Below are 20,217 nucleotides of genomic sequence, written 5' to 3' on the forward strand. Positions count from 1 at the left end.
CCCCCAATAATCTCCCAGCCTCAGTTTCCTCCACCAAAATTGATTGTTATGTCATGTCAGCAAAAGAACCTGACTCCATGCACCTTCAGAGGCAGCAGCGATCTTAACTAGCCAGTGCTAGATTCCTGTCCCTGGGCCGGCTAGTAACCAGCACACTGGCTACCTTGCAGGAACTGATTGTCTGGCAAGCAGGCCCACACTGGCCTGGCTTGCCTTGGGTTTTTGCCAGGGTCAGAGGTGACAACTGAGACTTAGACTCTGTATATTTGCTTTTCTGTGATCCTCAGCTACAGCAGACAATGGTTAACTGGGCCTGGTGCGAATACAGGCAAAGGCTCCCTATTCCTGGACAGGTGATTTCCCAACATCCCTCCTTCCCCCATACCCTCCCCACTGTAAGGGGTTAAATGGACTCTGAAGGGATTTCGTGTAAATCACACCCTTTTCCTGGCTGAGCCTGGGCTAGAGGGAGGCTGGGAGCCCAGGAACAGACTAGTCTCTCTCCTTCTCTCCCCTCTCTGCTCCCCATTCTCTCTGCTCAGATTATAACAGCCTTTATCTGGCAGAGGAGCTGGGGAGAGGAGCAAGAAGGGGGGGGAGGAGGAGGAGGAGGGAGGATGCACAAAAAAGCTAGTTGGTTTCCAAAACCAGGGGCCAGCTTTTGAAACTGAATCTCTTTGGGACACTCCACCGACTTCCTCTATTTCTCCTACCCCCTCCCAGTCAAGTCACCCCATTTCCTGGTTGCATTGGAGCCCTGAAGCATAATGTTGAGAAAGACTTTCTCTCTGGCCTCTGTGTTGACTGGGAGATTTGTGACTAGGAGCCAAGGGATGGGACAAGATGGGGTTTGGGCACGGAGACCTAGGAGAGGTCAGCTTGGAGAGTCCAGGGCCTGTCCTGATGTCCAGGAAGTGAGAGAGAAGGGGCTGGATGATATGGGGGGAGGGGGAGGGGGGGAAGGACTGGGAGGAGGGAGGGAGGGGGAAGGAGGAGGGGAATTCCTTAGCCTCTGGTGCTTCCCTGAGGGATGTGCTGTTTGTTTGAAAATCAGGAGACATGACTGCATAGCCAGTCCAGAGGCCCGAAGAGGTTGGAGGGGGGATTTCCAGCCTGCAAGACCACCCAGCCCTCAGTTCCAGCCAGGGCAGGGAAAGGGCCAGCCTAACCCTGTGCCAGCTCCGGGGATGAGGTCTTTTTTTATTTGATTTTATTGTCAAGGTGATGCACAGAGGGGTTACAGTTACATAAGGTAATGAGTACATTTCTTGTCAAACTCATTACCCCTCCCTCATTTTTCTCCCACCTTCCCTCCCCCCCAGCCCCCCTCCCGGCATTGTACAGTACATTTCTAACATAATGTCTTGTGAGTGTGACTGAGGTACTGGTTTGCACTTTATCCTTTGTCTCACCATTTTGTTGTTCCTCTTCCCTTCCCTCATTCCCATAAGAATGATATCACCTCGTTTGTAAGGAAATGGAAAGACCTGTGTGGGGGAGAAACTATTATTAAGTGAAGTAAGCCAGACCCAAGAAACATAGCTCCCATGGTAACACTTTGTAATAATTTATGTATATAAATTTATAATTTTTGTAATAATTAATCTATGTCTAGGATAGGCCTAGCAGATGATCAGAAGAGCTCCATTGATATGTAAATATGACCACATCAGTTGATGCTAAGCGAAATGAACTCCAAGATATAGAAACAAGAGGTTTTTCTTTGTTGTTCTTGTTTTTAATGTACTGATTTCTTTTTTCTTTTGTGTCTCCCCCCCACCCCATGGTTTATCCCCTGTTGTCACTGTATTTGTGTTAGAGTATTTTAGACTTTGTCAGAAAACCATGCAGACATCCAGGTACAAAGAACAAAGAAAAGCTTTATTGCAGGTAAAGGGACTGGCAAGACCCCTTCCCACAAGAGAGGAGTGAGAGGAAGTGCTGGCTATTGCTGCAGGTGACCTGTATAACCTCCAAGATTTGGGGAATCTTGCTGCCTTATATGGTCATAGCTGCCCCCAAAGAAGTGCCCTCTCAGGTGACCCATATGACCAATGAAGTTTAGGGGATCTTGCCACCTTATACTATTATAGCTATCCCAAAGGAGAGCTCTCCCAGGAAAAGGGGGTTGGGGCTAATCATTTACTGACTACATGGGCCTAGTGTTGCCTAGGGGAACACTTAGCAGGTTTGCTAAGCTATGAGAGAGGAGGCTTCTGGGCTAACAATTTGATTTGGGGATGAGGTCTTAAACTAAAGAAATGCGAATCTTGGTTGAGCACCAGAGAGTGGCTCACGTCTGTAATCCCAGTGACTCAGGAGGTGAGGATCTGAATATTATAGTTCCCAGACATCCTGGGCAGGAAAGTCTGTGAGATGCTTACCTCCAATGAACCGGAAGAAATCGGAAGTGGAGATGTGGTTCAAATGATAGAGTGCTAGCCTTAAGTGAAAATTGCTAACAGACAGTGCCCAGGCCCTGAGTGCAGTACGTAAGAGAAAGAGAGAGACAGAGAGATGGAGACAGAAGAGACAGAGAGACAGAGACAGAAACAGAGATAGAGAGAGAAAGAAGAAAGAGAAAGGAAAGAAGGAAGGAAGGAAGAAAAGAAGGAAGGAAGAGTCTAGGGCTGGGAAGGTGGCTCAGTGGTAGAGTGCTTGCCCTGGGTTCCATTCCTCGGCACCACATAAGCAGAAAAAGCCAGAAGTGGCACTGTGGCTCAAGTGGTAGAGCGCTAGCCTTGAGCTGAAGAGCTGAGGGACAGCACCCAGGCCCAGAGTTTAAGCCCCATGACTGACAAAAAAAAAAAAAAAAAGAAAAAGTCCAGGTTCAGAGAGAGTGCCAGGTTCCATGGATGAAACCAATCTCAGATTTAATGTATATTATATGTAAATAAATATATATATTTGGGGAAAATTACACACAGGTTTTTTTTCTTTTTTACTTAAATGGCATGGTCTAACAACTCTTTGCAGAGTATTTCTATTGTTTCACATGCTAAGTGGTGATCCACAAGTGATCTAACATCTACAAGAAGCAAAGAGGCAGGTGTCTACAGGGAGGAAGACATTTTATGTAAGGACATGGTGTGTATCTGAAGTCCTGGATGTGTTTGTTTTTGTTTGCACATCAAAGTTATTCTCTGTGGAAGCGAGAGAAGGGATGGGTTAGGAGCGACGGGTGACAATGTTGTCAGACACTGTGTATTCATATACTGCTTTGTAGAATGGGAACTTCTTTGTAAAACTACTTAAAGATAATTTAAAAAATGAAAAAAAAAAGTTGTTCTGTGTGTGTGTGTGTGTGTGTGTGTGTGTGTGTTTGCACGTGCATATGCATATGCATGTGCACCAGTCCTGGGGCTTGAACTCAGGGCCTGGGCACTGTCCCTGAGCTTTTTAGCTCAAGGGACACTCTACCACTTTGAGCCATAGCGCCATTTCTGGTTTTCTTGTGGTTCGTTGGAGGTAAGACTGTCACAGACTTTTCCTGCCCTGGCTGGCTTTGAACCATGATCCTCAGATCTCAGCCTTCTGAGTAGCTAGGATTACAAGCAGGAGCCACCAAAGCTTCCAAAGCTGGTTTTTTTTTTTTTTAATTTTTATTGTAAAGATACTACACAGAGGGTTACAGTTACATGAGCAAGGTAATGAGTACACTTCCTATTGAGCATTATTACCCCCTCCACCAAAGCTGTTTTTAAAACTTAGTAAAACTCTCTAGGTGTTACTAGCACTGTCCTGTAATCCTAGCTACATAGGAGGCTAAGATCTGAGGATGCCAGTTTGAAGTCATCTCAGGCAGAAAAATCTGTGAGAAATCCAGAAAACCAGAAGTGGCTCTGTGGCTCAAAGTGGTAGAGCACTAGCCTTGAGAAAAGATGGCTCAAGGATAGGCCCTGAATTCAAGCCCAGGATTAGCACAAAAGAAAACTCTAAAACAAACAAAACAACAACAGCAAAACAAAAACAAAAACAAAAAAAAAAGGGAGGGAAGTCAGAGAAAATTGAGGGAAGGGGTAACAACACATTGACAAGAAATGTACTCATGGGCTGGGAAGTTGGCTCAGTAGAGTGCTTGCCTCACATGCATGAGACCCTGGGTTGGATTTCTCAGCACCCCAAAAGTAGAAAAAAGCTGTAAGTGGTGGTGTGGCTCAAGTGGTAGAGCACTAGCCTTGTGCTGAAGAGCTGAGGGACAGCGCCCAGGGCCAGAGTTCAGCCTCATGACCACAAAAAAACAAAACAACAAAAAAAAGAAATGTACTCATTACATTACTTATGTAACTGAAATCCTGAACACCACCTTGACAATAAAAAGGAAAAAAAACTCAACAAAACTGGTAGGAAAACAGCACCAAGTAATGAACTTGATTGTGACTTTTTCATACTGTATACTATGTGTTTAGATTATAGCTACCTGCCCATCCCCCATGTCACCCTCTTCCCTGCCACCCTGCTGCCCCCCAAAATCTTCCTGTTTTCATATCATTTTGAACATTTTAAATCTAGAGTCCACAGATGAGAGAAAGTTGATGACACCTATCTTTCTGAATCAGGCTTATTTTGCTGAGCACGGTTCCCATCTTCCCACAAATGACATAATTTTGTCCTTCTTCATGGCTGTATAATACTCACAGACCCTATTTTTTTTATGTGTGGTGTATTTTATGTCCAACAACAACTCCTTCCCCACCCCAGTTGGGGGTATAGGGAGAGAATGAGAAAAATGATTTCTGAGTAGAGTCCCAGGCACCCTATTTCCTCACCTGCCTGGCTTCAGTTACCTGCCAGGTGCACCCACCTCTACCCTTTTACCACAAAGGGTAGGGTTTGAGAAGTTTGGTCAAAGCACCGGCTACACCGTTTCCCAGAAGCCACAGCCAGGCCTCCCTTCTCCCACCCCAAATTACTCATTAACAGGTTGGTAACCTTGACCCCGCTCCATCCCCAGGCCGGGCCTGTGTCCTGGTTTGTTTCCTCAGCCTGCCAGAGCTCTGCAGGCACCGGGAATCCCACCCAGAGAACAGGAGGCTCCCAACATTTCCCGTCCAGCTCTGTGGGAACTCCTGTGGTTCCCAGCCCCTGGGTGCTGTGGTGATTACCTCACGGCTGGCTGGGGGGGAGGGAGAGCAGGTCCAGTACTACCCCAGGGCTTCCGCAGATGTTGTTGTTATGGTTACCTTGTTGGCTTATTGGGTTGTTGAGGCAGGATCTCCCTATGTGGCCCAGGTAGGCCTCAAACTCATGATCCTCCTGCCTGGGGCCTCCTGAGGGCTGACATGGCAGGTCTGTACCACTCGGCCCGGCCCGAGGCATTTTAATGACCTTTTCTCCCCTCCTCCCTCTTTTAATCACAGATGCCACTAGGCTCCCAAGCCGGAGTCTTCCCTTCTCCCTCCTCTTCCCGTCTCCCTCTTCCCTGGGACTCTGGCCTCCTCCCTCCCAGCCTGCCATCTCTGTAGTAGCCCAGGACAGTTGCTAAAACCCACAGAACCATCCATGGCACCTCCTCATGCCCCCTTTCACTTTCTAGAGTTTCCATTAAGGAATGACCCATATCAGATCTGAAAGGTTGAAATGGAAAGTTCCAGAAACAATGGGTAAGTTTTCAATGGTGAGCGTCTTGTTGTGAGTGGGGATGTTTTCCTCACTTCATTCTCAGCCTGTTCATTGTTGGGGTTCAGATGATGAGTTTTGTGTGCAGAGTGTCCCCCTGCTGTGTGGCCCCAGTATCCGTCAGGAGAGGACTCTGCAGCTGGAGTCTTTAGGGTCTGTGACTGTAAGAAAGACTGTTTCCACTGCAAATAGAAGAATTTGATTCCCCCCTCCCCATTCTGTTGAATCTCCTTTATTTCTTTCTCCTGCCTTATCACTCCAGCGAGAGATTTTGGTACCATATCAAATGAAAATGGAGAGAATCAGGCATTGGTGGTTCAGACCTGCAATCCTAGCTATTCAGGAGGCTGAGATCTGAGGATCATGGTTCAAAGCCAGCCCAGCAGGAAAGTCCATGAGACTCTTATATCCAATTAACCACCAAGAAGCCAGAGGTAGAGCTGTGTGGCTCAAGAGGTAGAGGGCTAGCCAGTCTTAAGCAAAGAAGCTTCGGGACAGTGCCCAAACCCTGAATTCAAGTCCCAGGACCAGCAGCAGCAGCAGGAGCAGCAGCAGCAGCAGCAACAACAACAAAGCCAGGCACTGGTGACTCACGCCTGTAATTCTAGCTACTCAGGAAGCTGAAATCTGAGGATTGCAGTTCAAAGCCAGCCTGGGTAGGAAAATCCATGAGACTCTTATCTCCAATAAACCACCAGAAAACCAGACGTGATTCTGTGGCTTAAGTGGTAGAGCACTTGCCTGGAGCTGAAGATCTCAGGGATAGCGCCCAGGCCCAGAGTTCAAGTCCCATGACTGACAAAAAAAAAAAAAAGGATGGAGAGAGTGGACACTTGGTTTCATTCCTGACTTTAGAAGAGTCATTTCTATTTTCTCCCTCATTTAATGTGATGTTGGCCAGAGGTAGCCCTTACTATGTTAAGGTATATTGTTTCTATTCCTCATTTCTTTGGAGGTTGTGTTGTGAAAGGATGTGGAAGTTTGTTAAAGACATTTTCTGCATCTTGAGAGGATCACGTAGATGGGTTCAGTACATGTCCTGTATTACATTCATTCATTTACCTGTGTTGAACTGCCCTTGCATGTCCATCATGAAACTAACTCCCTCACTTTTTAATTGTGCTGCTGAATTTTGACTGCAAGTATGCCAGTGAGAATTTTGGGTGCATGTGTGTGTGGGTTGGGTGGTGGTCCCTCCCTTCCCATTTCATGGAATAGTTGGAGAAGCACTGGTGTTCTTTCTTTAAAGGTTGTAGGAGCTGGCAGTGAAATCATATGATGGTGGGGTTTTCCTTGTTGGAAGACTGTTTATTCTTGCTTCATTCCATGTCTCATTACAGACCTGTTTGTGCAGTTTATATCTTTTGGGGGGGGGTCAACGTGGTAGGTCAAAAACATCTAGAAAGTTTCCCATTTCTTCTAGATTGTGTGTGTTCGTGGGCATGCATGCACATGCTCACACTATGAGGCTTGCCCCTTACCATTTTTGGTTGAAGGCTGGCCCTCCACCACTTGAACCATACTTCTGGCTTTTTGTTGGTTAATTGGAAATAAGAGTCTCACAAACTCTCTTCCTGGGCTGGCTTTGCATCGTGATCCTCAGATCTCAGCCCCCAGTGTAGCCAGGATTGCAGGCGTGAGCCATTGGCACCCAGCTTCCAGTGAGAATTGTTTTGCATCTACATTCATCAGGGAAATTGGTCCACATTATTTTTAGGGGGGGCTGGATCTTTGTGATTTGGGAATGAGTGGAATGCTGCCTTCACAGAGAGGGTTTGCGGTAGTTCTTCCCTTCCTATTTCATAGAATCGTTGGGGAGGCACTGGTGTTCTTTCTTTAAAGGTTGTTAGGAGTTAGGACCCTCTGGGGTCAATTTAGGTAGCTCAAAAACATCTAGAAAGGTTTCCATTTCTTCTAGATTGTGTGTGTGTGTGTGTAGATTGTGTGTGTGTGTGTGTGTGTGTGTGTGTGTGTGTGTGTGTGTGTGTGTGTGTGCGAGTCCTGTGATTTGAACTCATAGACTGGGTGCTGTTCCTAAGCTTTCTTACTCCAACTTTTTGGTAGTAAATTGGAGATAGGTCTCAATAAACTTTCCTGCCCAGGCCGGTTTTGAACCAGGATCCTGCTGCTGTGCTGGCTTAGTAGTCATGAATTCCTCTCGGTTTTGTTTGTGGTGGAAAGTTTTTGTTTCTCCTTCAGTTCTGAAGGAGGGCTCTGCTGGATGAATTTAGGTTGACATTTCTTTCAGGGTTTGTAGGACTTGATTCCATTCACTCTCCTCTTGCCTTTTGGAGTTCTGTTGGGAAATCTGCTGTGATTCCGATGTGTTTGTCTTTATAGGGAACTTGCTGCACCTCTCATTCTTTTTTTTTTTTTTTTGGTCAGTCATGGGGCTTGGACTCTGGGCCTGGGTGCTGTCCCTGAGCTCTTCAGCTCAAGGCTAGTGCTCTACCACTTGAGCCACAGCACCACTTCTGCTTTTCTGGTGGTTTATTGGCGATAAGAGTCTCACAGACTTCCTGGGCTGGCTTGGACCACAATCCTCAGATCTCAACCTCCTGAGTAGCTAGGATTACAGGAGTGAGCCACTGGTGCCTGGTTTCATTCTTTTTTTTTTTTTTTTTTGTTTGTTTGTTTGGTGTTTTTACTCTCATAGATCTAGAGGTATTTCTTCGTTGCTCATACTTATTTGGTGTTCTGAATACTTGGATGACCCCCTCTCAAGACTGGGGACAATTTCTGTTACATAATTTCTATGCTTTTACCTTGTACTTCTCCACCTTCTTCTATGCCCATGACTCAGTTTGTGTGTGTCAGTCCTGGGCATTGTCCCTGAGCTTTTGTGCTCAAGGCTGGCACTCTACCACTCGAGCCACACCTCCACTTTCTGCTTTTTGGTTATTAATTGGATATGAGTCTTACGGACTTTCCTGCCCAGACTGGCTTCAAATTATGATCCTCAGATTTGAGCATCTTGAGTAGCTAGGATTATAGGTGTGAGCCACTGGTGCCTGGCCAGATTTGCTCTTAATGATGTCCCAGGGGTTTTGCCATTTTTCATTCATACTTTCTAAATTATTTGTCTTTATCTGCATGTCCTAATTCTTATACTTTATTCTCAAGCCTCTATCTTTAGCTTATTCTACTGTATAAGGAAGACTCCCAAGTGAGTTTAAAACATTTGTTATTGAACTTTTATTTCCAGAATTCCACTTAAATCTTCTTTTCAGGATTTCTATACCTGTGTCAACTCCTCTTTCCCATCTGCATTGACTACCTTGCTTCATCCAGCTGCTTGCTTGAATCTTCTCAGGCTCATGTTTATCCATGCCCTCTTTCATTTCAGTTCCCTGCCTGAGATTTCATCTTCCTCTGTCATTCAAGTCCTCCCATGCTGATGGTTAGCGGGAGCTAAATGTTTAGGTGAGTGAAGAATAGAGTTGTCAAATACACACATAGACATCTCTCATCAAGCACTGCTCTGGTGTTTGTAGAGGAAAAGATAAATGACCTGGGCACTGGTGACTCACGCCTGTAATCCCAGCTGCTCAGGAGGCTGAGATCTGAGGATCATGATTCAAAGCCAGCCCAGGCAGGAAAGTCTGTTAAACTCTTACCTAATGCACCATCAGAAAAGCCAGAAATGGAGCTGTGGTTCAAGTAGTGCAAAATATCTCAGGGACTGAGCTCATTCCCTGAGTTCAAGACCCAAGACCAGCACAAAACAAAACAAAAAAGAATAAAGACAATACTTGGAGGACTAAGAAGACATTAGCTCACAGCGATAGAAATGGAAAGAAGAAATGATGGGAAGAGGTGGAGTGGCTAAAGTAAATGGTGGGGGGGGGTGCGATGAAAACAAAGAGGTTAAAAAAATCCAGCTAAACGTGTAGTGAGAAAGAAAAATAAAATTCAAACAATATAACAACCTGCCCCCCACAAAAAGACAATAAAGGATTATGGGAGAGAAAGACAAAAGACAGATAAGGGAGAAAACTACTTTAGTTTTTATTTTCGTCAGTTGTAGGGCTTGAACTCAAGGCCTGGGCGCTGTCCCTGAGCTCTTTTGCTCAAGGCTGGTGCTCTACCAGTTTGAGCCACAGTACCACTTCTGGTTTTCTAGTGGTTCATTGGAGATAAGAGTCTCACAGACCTTCCTGCCTAAGCAGGCTTCCAACTACGATCCTCAGATCTCAGCCTCCCAAGTAGCTAGGATTATAGGTGAGCCATGAGCTCCTGGCTGAAAACTACTTTAATTGTGGACAGAAAAGAAGTAGAAATGGTAGTAGAAAAGCCATTACTGAGCTGGGTACCAGTGGCTCACACCTGGAATCCCAACTACTCGGGAAGCTGAGATCTGAGGATCACAGTTTGAAGCCAGCTAGAGCAAGAAAGTCTGTGAGACTCTCCAATTCACCACCAAAAAGCCAGAAGTGGCGCTGTGGCTCCAGTGGTTGAGAACTAGCCTTGAGCAAAAGAGCTCAGAGACAGTTCCTAGGCCCTGAGTTCAAGTCCAGGGACCAGTACAAAATAAATAAAGCAAGTACAAGAAAACAGAAATACCTCAAATGAATCCCAAAAGACAAAGAGAGAAACAGCCAATATTTTCTCTCTTGTTGGGAGCAGCTTTTAGTTTTGTTTTAAAGTCTGAAGTAGGTAGACCATTAGGGCTGTCAGAACTGGAGACTTGGCTCAGTGGCGGAGTGCTCAGCCCTTGAACGTGGGTCCCCATCTGGAAAAGTAAACCTCAAGGTCTGTTGGTAAGCTCCCTTAATGGTGCTCAAGCACTGGGCTCCTCACCCAAGGGTCTGGTTCCTCTCTCCACAGGGCCTGTGGCATCCTCCGTGTCTCCTAGGCAACTACCAGTGATGGATGGATGTGGTCCTCTGTCTCCTAGGCAACCACCAATGTTGGCTGGGGTCCTCCATGTCTCCTAGGTTGATACCAATGATGGATGGATGACGTCTTCCATGTCTCCTAGGCAGCCACCATGATGGATGGTGACCCCTTCCTCCGTATACATGCAGTCACCCCAGCATGGTAGCGAGTGCTGATTTCCAGTGCGCGCACCTGTGGTTAGTGGCAGGGGTGCTCTAGCCTCAGGACTCTTGACCTTCCGGCACAGGGGTTCTGCATGATTTAAAGATGCTGGTGCTTGCAGATCTGCTATGCCACCAATCCTGGGTTTTCCTGAACTGCTCTGGGGTTTAGTAAGGGAAAGGTGGTAGTTTGATCAGCCTATGAGGAGAGTCACTGGAGAATGTTACTTTTTGCTTATTTAGTTTTATGAGTCAGGGTCTCCATGTGTTAGGCCAGGCTGGTGTTGGACTTGGAGTCCTCTTGTCTTGTGCCTCTTAAGGGCTGGGATTACAGGTGTGTGCCGCTATGCCTGACTCATTACCTATTTCTAGAAGCTAGCTTGCCTTCCTTGGCTTGTGGCCCCTTCTGTGAATGGCGTCCCCACGCTAACCCCCTCCTCCTTGCCTCCCACTTTGAATTGAAGGACTCCTGGGATGGATAATCGTCCTGTCATCAGATCTTGCACTTGATCTCACAATGCTCCAGCTACCTTGGGGCTGGCCCCCGGGAGGAAGGTGGGTGCACATCTGTCTTCTTGACTTAGGCAGGCCCCTCCTCACTCTAAATCCTTCCATGACTCTTACTGGCCCCAGCTTGGAGCCTGGGCCTGTCTTCAGCCTCCTGCCAGCTCCTCCTGCTATCCCCAGCCGGCCCTGCTGGCGCTCAGTCCAGGGCTCCTCCACCTTACATAACTTCCTCAGCCTGCAATGCCTCTCCACTTCCTTCTTTGGCTGGCTGGGCTATTTATTCATCTGGGCCCCAGCTGGTCTTGTTTCCCTGTTCTAGAAGTTTTCATTCCAGCCCTGGTCCCTGCTTCTCCCTTATGCCTATGGGTCCCTTTAAAGAAGTGTATTTTCAGAACTTAGAAGTGGTCTTCCAGTAGGTGGGCAGAGAAGGGGGGTGCTGGGAACGAGTCCCTCAGTGCGGCCCGAGGCTATGATGCTGGGGCCCACACAGAGCCACTGATTCCCTTCTCATACAGGACTCTGTCCAAGGCTGGAGGAGCAGTTCCACACGTGGGAGACAGAGCGGTTATGCCAGCGGCCTGGAGGCACACAGCACTGCTGGGTCCTGGGGAGTGCAGTATGCATGGCTAAGGGTAGCCCTGCAGAGAGGCAACACTCCCAGTGCTCAGCGTCTGGCCTTGAGCCCTACATCTCCTGCTGTGTGCCTCCAAGGAGGTTACTTAGCCTCTCTGTGCCTGTACCCCCCCCCAGAAGTTGGTCCTCAGTGGGAGCCACTCACGGGTCTTCGAGTCCCCACTTTCTCCTGCACCTCCATGTTTTGTGTATCCAGTCAGTGCTCTTCACCAGGTCTCTTCTCCCCCCTTGCTGACCTCCCTGGTTCCCACCACAGATCGGATGGGCGGTGAGGGAGCACCGTCCTCGGCCTGATCTCCCTCCGAGGGGCCGGGAGTCCCACGAGGGCCGAGACCACAGGGCTCCTGGTCACTGCTGCCTCTGGTAGCTGGCAGAGTGCCCAGCATACAGGGAAGGGTCCTCGCTGCAGGAAACCATGGGCACTGCGTCCCCGTCAGGACCACTTCCCATCAGAACTCAGTCCCAGAAAGAAAAGATACCGGGTGACAAGAACAAGACCGGTCGTATTGTACAGCTGGGGGTGGAGGATCCTGGAGAGGACAGCTGCCCAGCGTGGGGGGAGAGGGGAGATGGAGGCTTTCTGTCTTCTGAATAGACTCCTGCTGTGGCCTGGGAGCCAGTGTGTCCCCATGCCCCCCCCCCCTCCCGCCATGTCTTTGGGGGAGCCCCAGGAATGTGTGGTGAAGAATGGAGAAAGGCCAATGATGGCCGAGCTGCTCCGGAAAAATCACAGCAGCTCCCGGCCGCTGGCTGTTTTGTTGACTTTGGACAGGCCTTCCCGGAACCCAGAGTCCGTCATTCTGAGGAGGACAGACAGCACCAGGTCTTTCAGAGGCCGAAGGGCACCAGGACCTGACCAGCAATGTCCTCAGCCCCGCCCCTGAGCCGCTGGCCCCTCCCACTCCACAGCCGGCCAGTCTTCATGCACCTGGCCTCTGGAGCGGCCCTGGCTGGTCTCATTGCTCAATGTCTACTCAGTTGCCCTAACCCTGCCCCCAAAGGTACTGAAGAGCCAGCCAGACCCCAGCTGCTCAGTTCCTGCCCACCTAGGCCTCTGGGGGAGGGTGGGGGGGCACAACCCCTCTCCACTCTACCCTCAGAATGGTCTAGGCTCATCCCTCCTGCTTAGTCCTACCCCCAGAGCTGCCTAGGCCCCACCCCATCCTGCTCAGCTCCACCCCCAGGGTGGTCCAGGCCTCACCCCGAACCCATAGGTGGGCTCCCAGAGGGCACTAGGCACGGGTACGCACACTTGCTCCATCTGCACGTCCTCCTCGTCCTCCTGCGGCAGCTGCAAATAGGGGTTGTCTCCTGCGGGCTGGAACTTGTAGCCGGTGAGCACGAAGAAGGTGAGAGTGGAGCCCTCCACCAGGAGCTGCGGGCAGAGGGTAGGAGCGGTCAGCACCCTCCCTGCACTGTGGCCCACCCGAGGTCCAGGCCTCCTGGCTCACCTGGTAGAGCCACTGCCACTGGAAGGGCACGGCCACCCGCAGCAGGATGGCAATGATGCGAGTGAAGTAGACATAACAGATGACCTGCGGGAGCAGGGGTGGGCGTGGGGCAGACAGGCCACAGGGATGGGGCGGGCTGGGGGCTTCAGGATGGCAGGGGAGCACACTGGCAGGGGGGTGGCAGATGGCTGGGAAGGGTGGGGCTCCCTTACCACCTAGCCGGGCCTGCCCTGCGGGGTGGGGGATGCGTCTCTTACCATGACATAGTAGTGGCGGAACAGCTTCAGCTTGGCCAGGTTCACTGCCACTGGAGGGGGGGAGGGACAAAGGATCAGAGGAATGCCAAGGGCCATGCGGGGGACAGGGGTGGAGTGGCCAAGGGCTGGGGGCTCGGTGTCATGGGACAGGGCGCACAAAGGGCCTGGAGCGGGGAGGGGGCTGTGGGTGGAGCGTCCTGAGGGGGCTCACCCTTCCCATCTGTGCCCGATGCGTCCTGGAGATGCCGGATGGACCTGGCAGGAGGCGGGGCGGAGGGCGTGGTCAGCTCAAACCACGCCCATCGGGTGAAGGAACCAACAGAGGATGTAGTCCTCAGGGCTCCACCCCTTTCGTGGGCGTGGCCTGGACGGGGTGTGGGTCTGGTCCTCACCAGACGACAGGGAAGAGGATGGCGCCACAGCAGATGAGGTCCACCAGGAACAGGATCTTCTTCCAGAAGCCATAGTCGCTGGCGCCCTCTTCCCGGGACTCAATGACGATGTAGGCCACGTTGGCCAGGACCTGCCCAGGACCTGGGTGGGTGGACGGACGCCACCTGACCACATCCCTGACCCCTGCCCACTGGAAGCGCCCCTCGGGGCGGCCCCCACCCCCTCCACGGTCTCCCAGGCCGAGCACCTGCAGCGGGATCACAATCCCAAAAATCTTCTTCTCCTTGTCTGACAGCACGTACTTGACGAACGCCCAGCCCGAGCCGATCAGCGCGATCGTGATGAAGAGGAGGGCGCCCTTCAGCCTGGGGGGCGGGGGTGGGAGCCCGATGATGATGAGGGGGGCCCAGCCCACCCCTGCCCACCTCCCCGCCACCTGCCCTGACCGCAGGGACCACTCACAGGTGCGTGATATAGTGCATGACAGCGAGGCCTTCGATGGGGTGGCCCTGGCTGTTGATGAAGTAGTAGTTGATCTGGAGGTGGACGGATGGATGGACAGTCAGACAGGAGGATGGATGGGTGGGGGGGATGGGGGGCTGGGGGCCAGAGGGCTGAATGGACTGAGTACAATCGGGATTGTGGGGACTAGAAAGTGACTGGACAGTCACAATGGAACTTATAGGTGGGTGGTTAAGACGATGACGTGGCATCTGGGATGGACCAGTGGTCAGACTGGAGGGTGGACAGGGAAAGCTGGGAAGGACAGGCAGATGGATGACATGACCGCAGCATAGCCCAGATCTGTGGCGATGTGGGGGTCGCCTGGCTCCCCAGCCCCCCTCCCTTCCCCCCAAGGCGCTCACACTGTGGAAGAGGAGGGAAATGCTCTTGGTGAATGCCAGGGCTGCCATCAGCCAATGGATCTTGAAAACGTTGTACCTGGCAGTGTGGGGAGAAGCAGGTGGGGAGACTGTCAGTGGAGGTGGGAGGTTGTGAGGGACGGGGGGAGGGGAAGGAGGGGGGCAGGGTATTACGTGTTCCTGCAGAGCACAGACACCCAAAAGATGCCTGCAGCCAGGAAGCAGGCAGACATGACGAGGTAGAGCTTGAAGAGGGGGATTTCTGCTGCCGACAGGAAGCCTTCCGGGTTCTTCTCCCGGATCATCACCTGGGGAGGGGCAGTGTGTGTGTGTGGGGGGGTGTCACAGACTCCGAGCTCTGAACTTGGGAGAGCTAAGCGGGAGTCTGTGGCTCTCCGGCTTCCTAGCTGGGGGACCTGCCCTCTCAGAGCCTCAGTCTGCCCCATCTCTCCAATGGGCATAGAGTCATACCTTATGCCTTGATATCCTTGGATGCTCGGTTCCAGGACTCCCTCAGCTACCAAAATACAAGATGCTCAGGTGCCTCTTATAAAGTGGCTTGGCATTTGCCTAGCATCTGTGCACACCCTCCTGTAGACCTTTGACCATCTTTTGTGTGTGTGTGTGTGCGTGCGCGCGCGTGCTAGTCCTGGGGCTTGAACTCAGGGCCTCAAGCTCTCACTTGGCTCTCAAGGATGGGGCTCTACCACTTGAGCCACAGCTCCAGTTCTGGCTTTCTGGTACATAAATGAAAATAAAGAGTCTCACAGACTTTTCTGCCCGAGCTGGCTTCAAGCCCTGATCCTCAGATCTCAGCCTCCCAAGTAGCTAGGATTATAGATGTGCCCCACTGGGGCCCAGCGACCTTCAAATATCTTTCGATATAATAGCTACAGTCACTGTAAATGCCAGGAGACAAGGACAGGAACCAGTATGCATGTATTCAGAACAGATGCAATCCATCCCTACCCACCTGGAAATCATTCAACCTGAGGCTGGGGGACACGGAAGGGTGACTGTCCTCCAGTCACCCTCCCTCCAGGCCCCTGGGGGCCATTGAGAAGCCAGGCCTGGTGGGGCCTACCTACCTGCCCACCCACTGGGGGTGGGGCTCACTCACCGTGAGGTCAAAGGGCCTCTCCCGGCCAGGGATGGAGTTGTAACAATTGTGGAAGTTGAGGATATACTGCCCTTCCTCAGCTCTGGAGCCGACCACCATGTGAAACTGGACAGAGGAGAGGAGGGCTAGGTTGGGGAGCAGGGAGCGGGGGCTGTAGGTGGTGTGGGGAGAAGGGGTCACCGGCATGACAGACACTCACGCTGAAGTTGTACGAGTCATTGAGGTGACCCAGGCCCAGCACCAGCTCCTTGTCTTTCCCACTGGGGGCCTGAGGGGACACAGAGCCTCCATCACTATTGGTCTTTCCGGCCGGAACCTGAGACACAGGCTCTGTCTTGGCCTTGCTGACTGTGGAGGTCCCTGTAGGAGATAGGTGAGGTGATGTCAAGGCTGGATAATCAGAGGGATGGGCTGGAACGCAGGGGAATGCACCAGCTGGGTGTGCCTGACTCACCGCTGTCCACCTTACTGGGATCTGTGGGCTCTGGCTTCGGGAGCTCTGATTTGGAGGGCACATCAGGAAGGAGTCCAGGTGAGATAAACAGCTGCTTCTGCTCCCCATATTTCCGCACCTGGACCCTGGAGTAAGGGAGGGTAACACTGTATGAAAGGACTCTAGGGGCCCTTGGCTCTGTGCATCTCCTCCTGAGGAGGGGGCATCTGGCTACGCGGGGGACCACCACACTCCAGCATCTGGGAGCCGGCCCAGTGAACAATTCCTAGGCTGCCTGAACTAGCCATGGTCACTTTGCAATGATATGGGCCTCTCACTTACTCCATGTAAGTTCCATTAAAAATAACAAACAAGGGGCTGGGAAGGTGGCTCAGTGGTAGAGTGCTTGCCTTGCATGCCTGAGGCCCTGGGTTCAATTCTTTAGCACCACATAAGCAAAAAGAAAAAAAAGCCAGAAGTGGCGCTGTGGCTCAAGTGGTAGAGCGCTAGCCTTGAGCTGAAGAGCTGAGGGACAGCGCCCAGGCCCAGAGTTCAGGCCCCACGACCGGACCCCAAAAAAATAAAAAAAAAAACATTGGGGCTGGGTATGATGGTTTATGCCTGTAATCCCACCTACGGGAGAGACAGAGACTGGGAGGGTCTCAGTTGGAAGTTTTTTGTTTTTTGTTTTTTCCATCTCTAGCAATAAGTTAATGTGTTTCTTATCTCAACAAACAAGCTGAATTTGGTGGTGCATGCCTGTAATCTACACAGAAGGTAGTGATAGGAGGATCTTAGTCCAAGGCTAGCCCTGGGCAAAAGTATAAGACCTTATCTGAAAAGTAAACTAAAAGCAAGAAAGGGCTGAGGTGGGGTGTATGGCTCAAGCCCTGATTTCAAACTCCAGAGAGAGAAAGGGGAGGGGGGAGAAAAGGAGAAAGATTAACAATTGTAGGTACAAGTGTGGTGCCAGTGGCTCATGCCTGTCATCCTAGCTACTCAGGAGGCTGAGATCTGAAAATCACGGTTTGAAGCTAGTCCCTGTGAGACTATCTGTCTCCAATTAACCACTCAAAAACTGGAAGTGGCATTGTGGTTAAAGCGGTAGACCCTTAGCCTTGAGCACAAAGAGCCTCAGGGACAGTGCCCAGGCCCTGAGTTCAAGCCCCAGGACAAAAAAAAAAAAAAAAAGATCTAAAGAATCAGAGTTCCGACACAATGAAGTCCCAGGACTGTGTAGGCCCCAGGGAACATCAGCAAGTAGAAATGAGTAAGGAATGCTGCGAATTCTTGACACACCTTTCAGCATCCAGGTATTTCCATTCCCTAAGTATCCTCTCCTCTCTCCCTCCTCCCAAAAATCAGTCTAGGAGGTAGGTGACTGGGAAAAGTGGGTGGCTTTCTCCCTAGGAATGCCAAGGTTCTTTCCAGCTGGCTTCTCATTCTGCCTGACCAGTGTGGTCATAGGTGGGCATTCCACTGGGGGAAATATGACAGAGGGTTTTGTGGACAGCCCCCCCGGGGGAGAGGGGGCAACTCACTGCAGGTCCTTGGTATCGATGAGGAACAGAACCAAGAAGTTGCTGCTGTTTCTCTGCAGAGGGCATTCATGGGGATCCCTTGTCTGGGGAGTGGGAAGATGGAATCTAGGTTACCTCTCCCCCAGCCCCACCGTAGCCCCTCCCCACCCATCCAGGATCTCTTCCTATCCTTGCCTCTGGGTACAGCAGCCTGTCCCAAACGATCCTGTTTATTCCTCCCCACTGCCTCCCCTGCTCCCGGCACTTACTGGGTAGGACCCAACACTGCCCGACTGAACTCGGCTCAGGCTGAACCCCACCTAGTGGTGGAAAGAAAGAGGTCGTGAGGAACTCTAGCAGGGACCACAAACCCCCTGCCCCCAACAAATGATCTCTTATAACAACAGAAGCATAACCTCACACTCACTGACTAGCTCTTATGAGCCAGATCTCATGTTCTCTTTGAACTTTCCAACAACTCAGGGCCATCTTCCACTCTTATCTCCAATTAACCACCAAGGAGTAGGAAGAAGTGGAGCTGTGGTTCAAGTGGTAGCGCGCCAGCCTTGATCAAAAAAGCTCAGGGACAGTACCCAGGTCCTGAGTTCAAGCCCCAGGATGGGCAAAAAATAAAAATAAAAGAATTGGCATTGGGACTCTGCCATTCCAGACTCTAAAAAAGTCTTGCCTCTCCACCGGTGCATACCTCCATCAAAAGTGGGCTCTGTGAATTTCCACAGCATCCTGAGAAGAGGCTCACAGAGATACTGGTTACCTGATCCGAGCTCAGTCAGAGCTTGCTGATTACTTACTTCAGAATCTGGGACTGGCTTGTCCACTGGGATGGCCCCACCAACTACTAAGACCAGTGTCCAGCACCTATGGTATGACAGGTTACTACTGCCGCAGGTGAGGAAGGACACAGACGGAGGGTCAGCTTGGGAATCCGGACCTCGGCGGTGCCGGGAGAGAGATTAAATTTGCCCCCCACCCCCGTCCAAGCCCCTCACCAGCGGGAACTTCGCTTCTGTCTCCTGGAGGCCCAGCCGCAGGACGCTCAACTCCACTTCCAGGGAGCCATTGGTGTAGAAGCCGAAGTTGTTCAGCTGGATGTCGGATCGTTTCTCCCCCTGCCGGAGGCAAAGGGGGACAGAGGCAGCTCAGACGTCCCACCAGTCTGGCCCCAAGGCTGTCAGGAGGGTTCCTCCAAAAGCTTCGGGGTGCCTTTGGTGATGGAAGGGTGTGAGATGTCCTAGAAGCCTGAGACATCACCTCCCTCCCCACACCCTTTTAGTCCCAGGCAGCAAGAAGGTGGCCTCGGATCTTCCAAGAGAGACTGCTGGGTCAACTGAAGGGTTCCCCCCAGCCCCCCGCTCCAAAGACCTGAGGGGCACCCCTAGAATGTGTGGCCGGTCTTTACCTCCCCGAAAACTTTCAGATTCCCCACTGGGTCCCCAGTGTGTTGAGATTTCCACGGATTCCCCAAGATCCCGCTCGAGAGCCCTTCCAGGATCCCCTCTGAGTGGCGCCAAGGGGTTCTAGCGACTCCCCAAGAGTTGTAAAGGGCGAAGAGTCGGGAGTGCTCCCGGGGGCGCCGGCACCGGGCCAGCACTCCGGGCCAGGAAAGTCCATCGCGAGGACAGCTCAGGGGGCGGGGAGTGGGGGGGACGAGATCATTCTCGCAAGGGGAGGGGGGCGCCAGACCGCTCCAACCCGCGCACGGCGCAGGGGAGGACGGACGAGACCACTCCAAGCCAGGGCCTGCTCCGCGACAAGGCCACACCCCTCCCGCCCCAGGCCGCCGCGCGGGGGACCTCACCGTCAGCGCCAGCCGGTGGATGCGCCCCGAGCAGCTGCCGGACAGCAGCAACAGAAGGAGCAGCTGCCCCCACTCCGCGGGGCTCCCGCGGCCGAGCCCCCTCCTCTCGCACACTGCCATCTCTGGAGCTGCCACCTCCCCTGACACCGCCTCTGACGCCCGCAGGCCCGCCTACTTGTGAGCCAATCGTTGCACGTCGGGGACGGGCTCTATGGAGTTTTTCAGCCCATACAGCCAATCAGAGGCCAAGTCTTCCGTAAACCCGCCCCTGAACGACACTAGATAGACAGCGCCGACTTCAAATAGAAGTGTTGATTCTGTTTAGCCTCGCCTTTATGGTCACCAATCACCAGAGAGAGTTTACCAAATGTACTTTGATAAACAGTACACCTAACCAATTACCATGAAGCTCATGTGGCTCTTAAAGCGGAATTTCTCCACCCAACTGTTAACGGTTCAGGACTACATTACCCAAAATTCAGTGGGCAGAGACAGTCTTACCAAGGCATAAGTAAACTACATTTCCCAGTGTCCCCAAGGACGAACTTCCTTTTCTTTTCTTT

At 51.5% G+C, this 20,217-nt stretch overlaps 1 protein-coding gene and 1 long non-coding RNA gene across 3 annotated transcripts; one reads left to right on the top strand and one right to left on the bottom strand.

Annotated features, from left to right (window-relative positions):
- Window positions 1–5,012: 5,012 nt before the first annotated feature.
- Window positions 5,013–12,305, top strand: LOC138817798 (uncharacterized). The gene is made up of 5 exons (XR_011368920.1): window positions 5,013–5,097; window positions 5,537–5,603; window positions 8,966–9,042; window positions 10,447–11,213; window positions 11,681–12,305. It is a non-coding gene; the product is annotated as an uncharacterized lncRNA (long non-coding RNA).
- On the bottom strand, window positions 12,233–19,802 carry Gpr108 (G protein-coupled receptor 108). 2 transcript variants are annotated; one of them, XM_070008480.1, is made up of 17 exons: window positions 19,655–19,802; window positions 18,846–18,965; window positions 18,105–18,155; window positions 17,857–17,939; window positions 16,337–16,461; window positions 16,082–16,242; window positions 15,883–15,987; window positions 14,937–15,070; window positions 14,766–14,841; window positions 14,362–14,435; window positions 14,147–14,264; window positions 13,899–14,029; window positions 13,718–13,761; window positions 13,507–13,556; window positions 13,250–13,333; window positions 13,000–13,173; window positions 12,233–12,598 (listed from the first exon to the last, which is right to left on the bottom strand). In XM_070008480.1, the coding sequence occupies exons 1-17, from the start codon at window positions 19,772–19,774 to the stop codon at window positions 12,248–12,250; spliced, it is 2,001 nt and encodes a 666-aa protein (XP_069864581.1). In that variant the 5' UTR covers window positions 19,775–19,802; the 3' UTR covers window positions 12,233–12,247. The 2 variants fall into 2 exon arrangements, with proteins under 2 accessions (XP_069864581.1, XP_069864582.1); XM_070008481.1 differs by having other exon boundaries at window positions 12,509–12,598; window positions 13,049–13,173.
- Window positions 19,803–20,217: the final 415 nt, after the last annotated feature.

This window comes from Dipodomys merriami, unplaced genomic scaffold, assembly GCF_024711535.1.
Source record: "Dipodomys merriami isolate MVZ:Mamm:240054 unplaced genomic scaffold, mDipMer1.0.p SCAF_70, whole genome shotgun sequence".
Classification (NCBI taxonomy): domain Eukaryota; kingdom Metazoa; phylum Chordata; class Mammalia; order Rodentia; family Heteromyidae; genus Dipodomys; species Dipodomys merriami.

What these genes read in the sequence shown, in the direction of transcription:
- Gpr108 (XM_070008480.1), bottom strand. Translation starts at nt 19,774, where the DNA reads ATGGCAGTGTGCGAGAGGAGGGGGCTCGGCCGCGGGAGCCCCGCGGAG. An exon ending in TCCACCGGCTGGCGCTGACG is followed by an intron (nt 18,966 to 19,654) that starts GTGAGGTCCCCC and finishes TGCCTCCGGCAG; the next exon opens with GGGGAGAAACGATCCGACAT. An exon ending in AGTGGCAGTGGCTCTACCAG is followed by an intron (nt 13,174 to 13,249) that starts GTGAGCCAGGAG and finishes CTCTGCCCGCAG; the next exon opens with CTCCTGGTGGAGGGCTCCAC.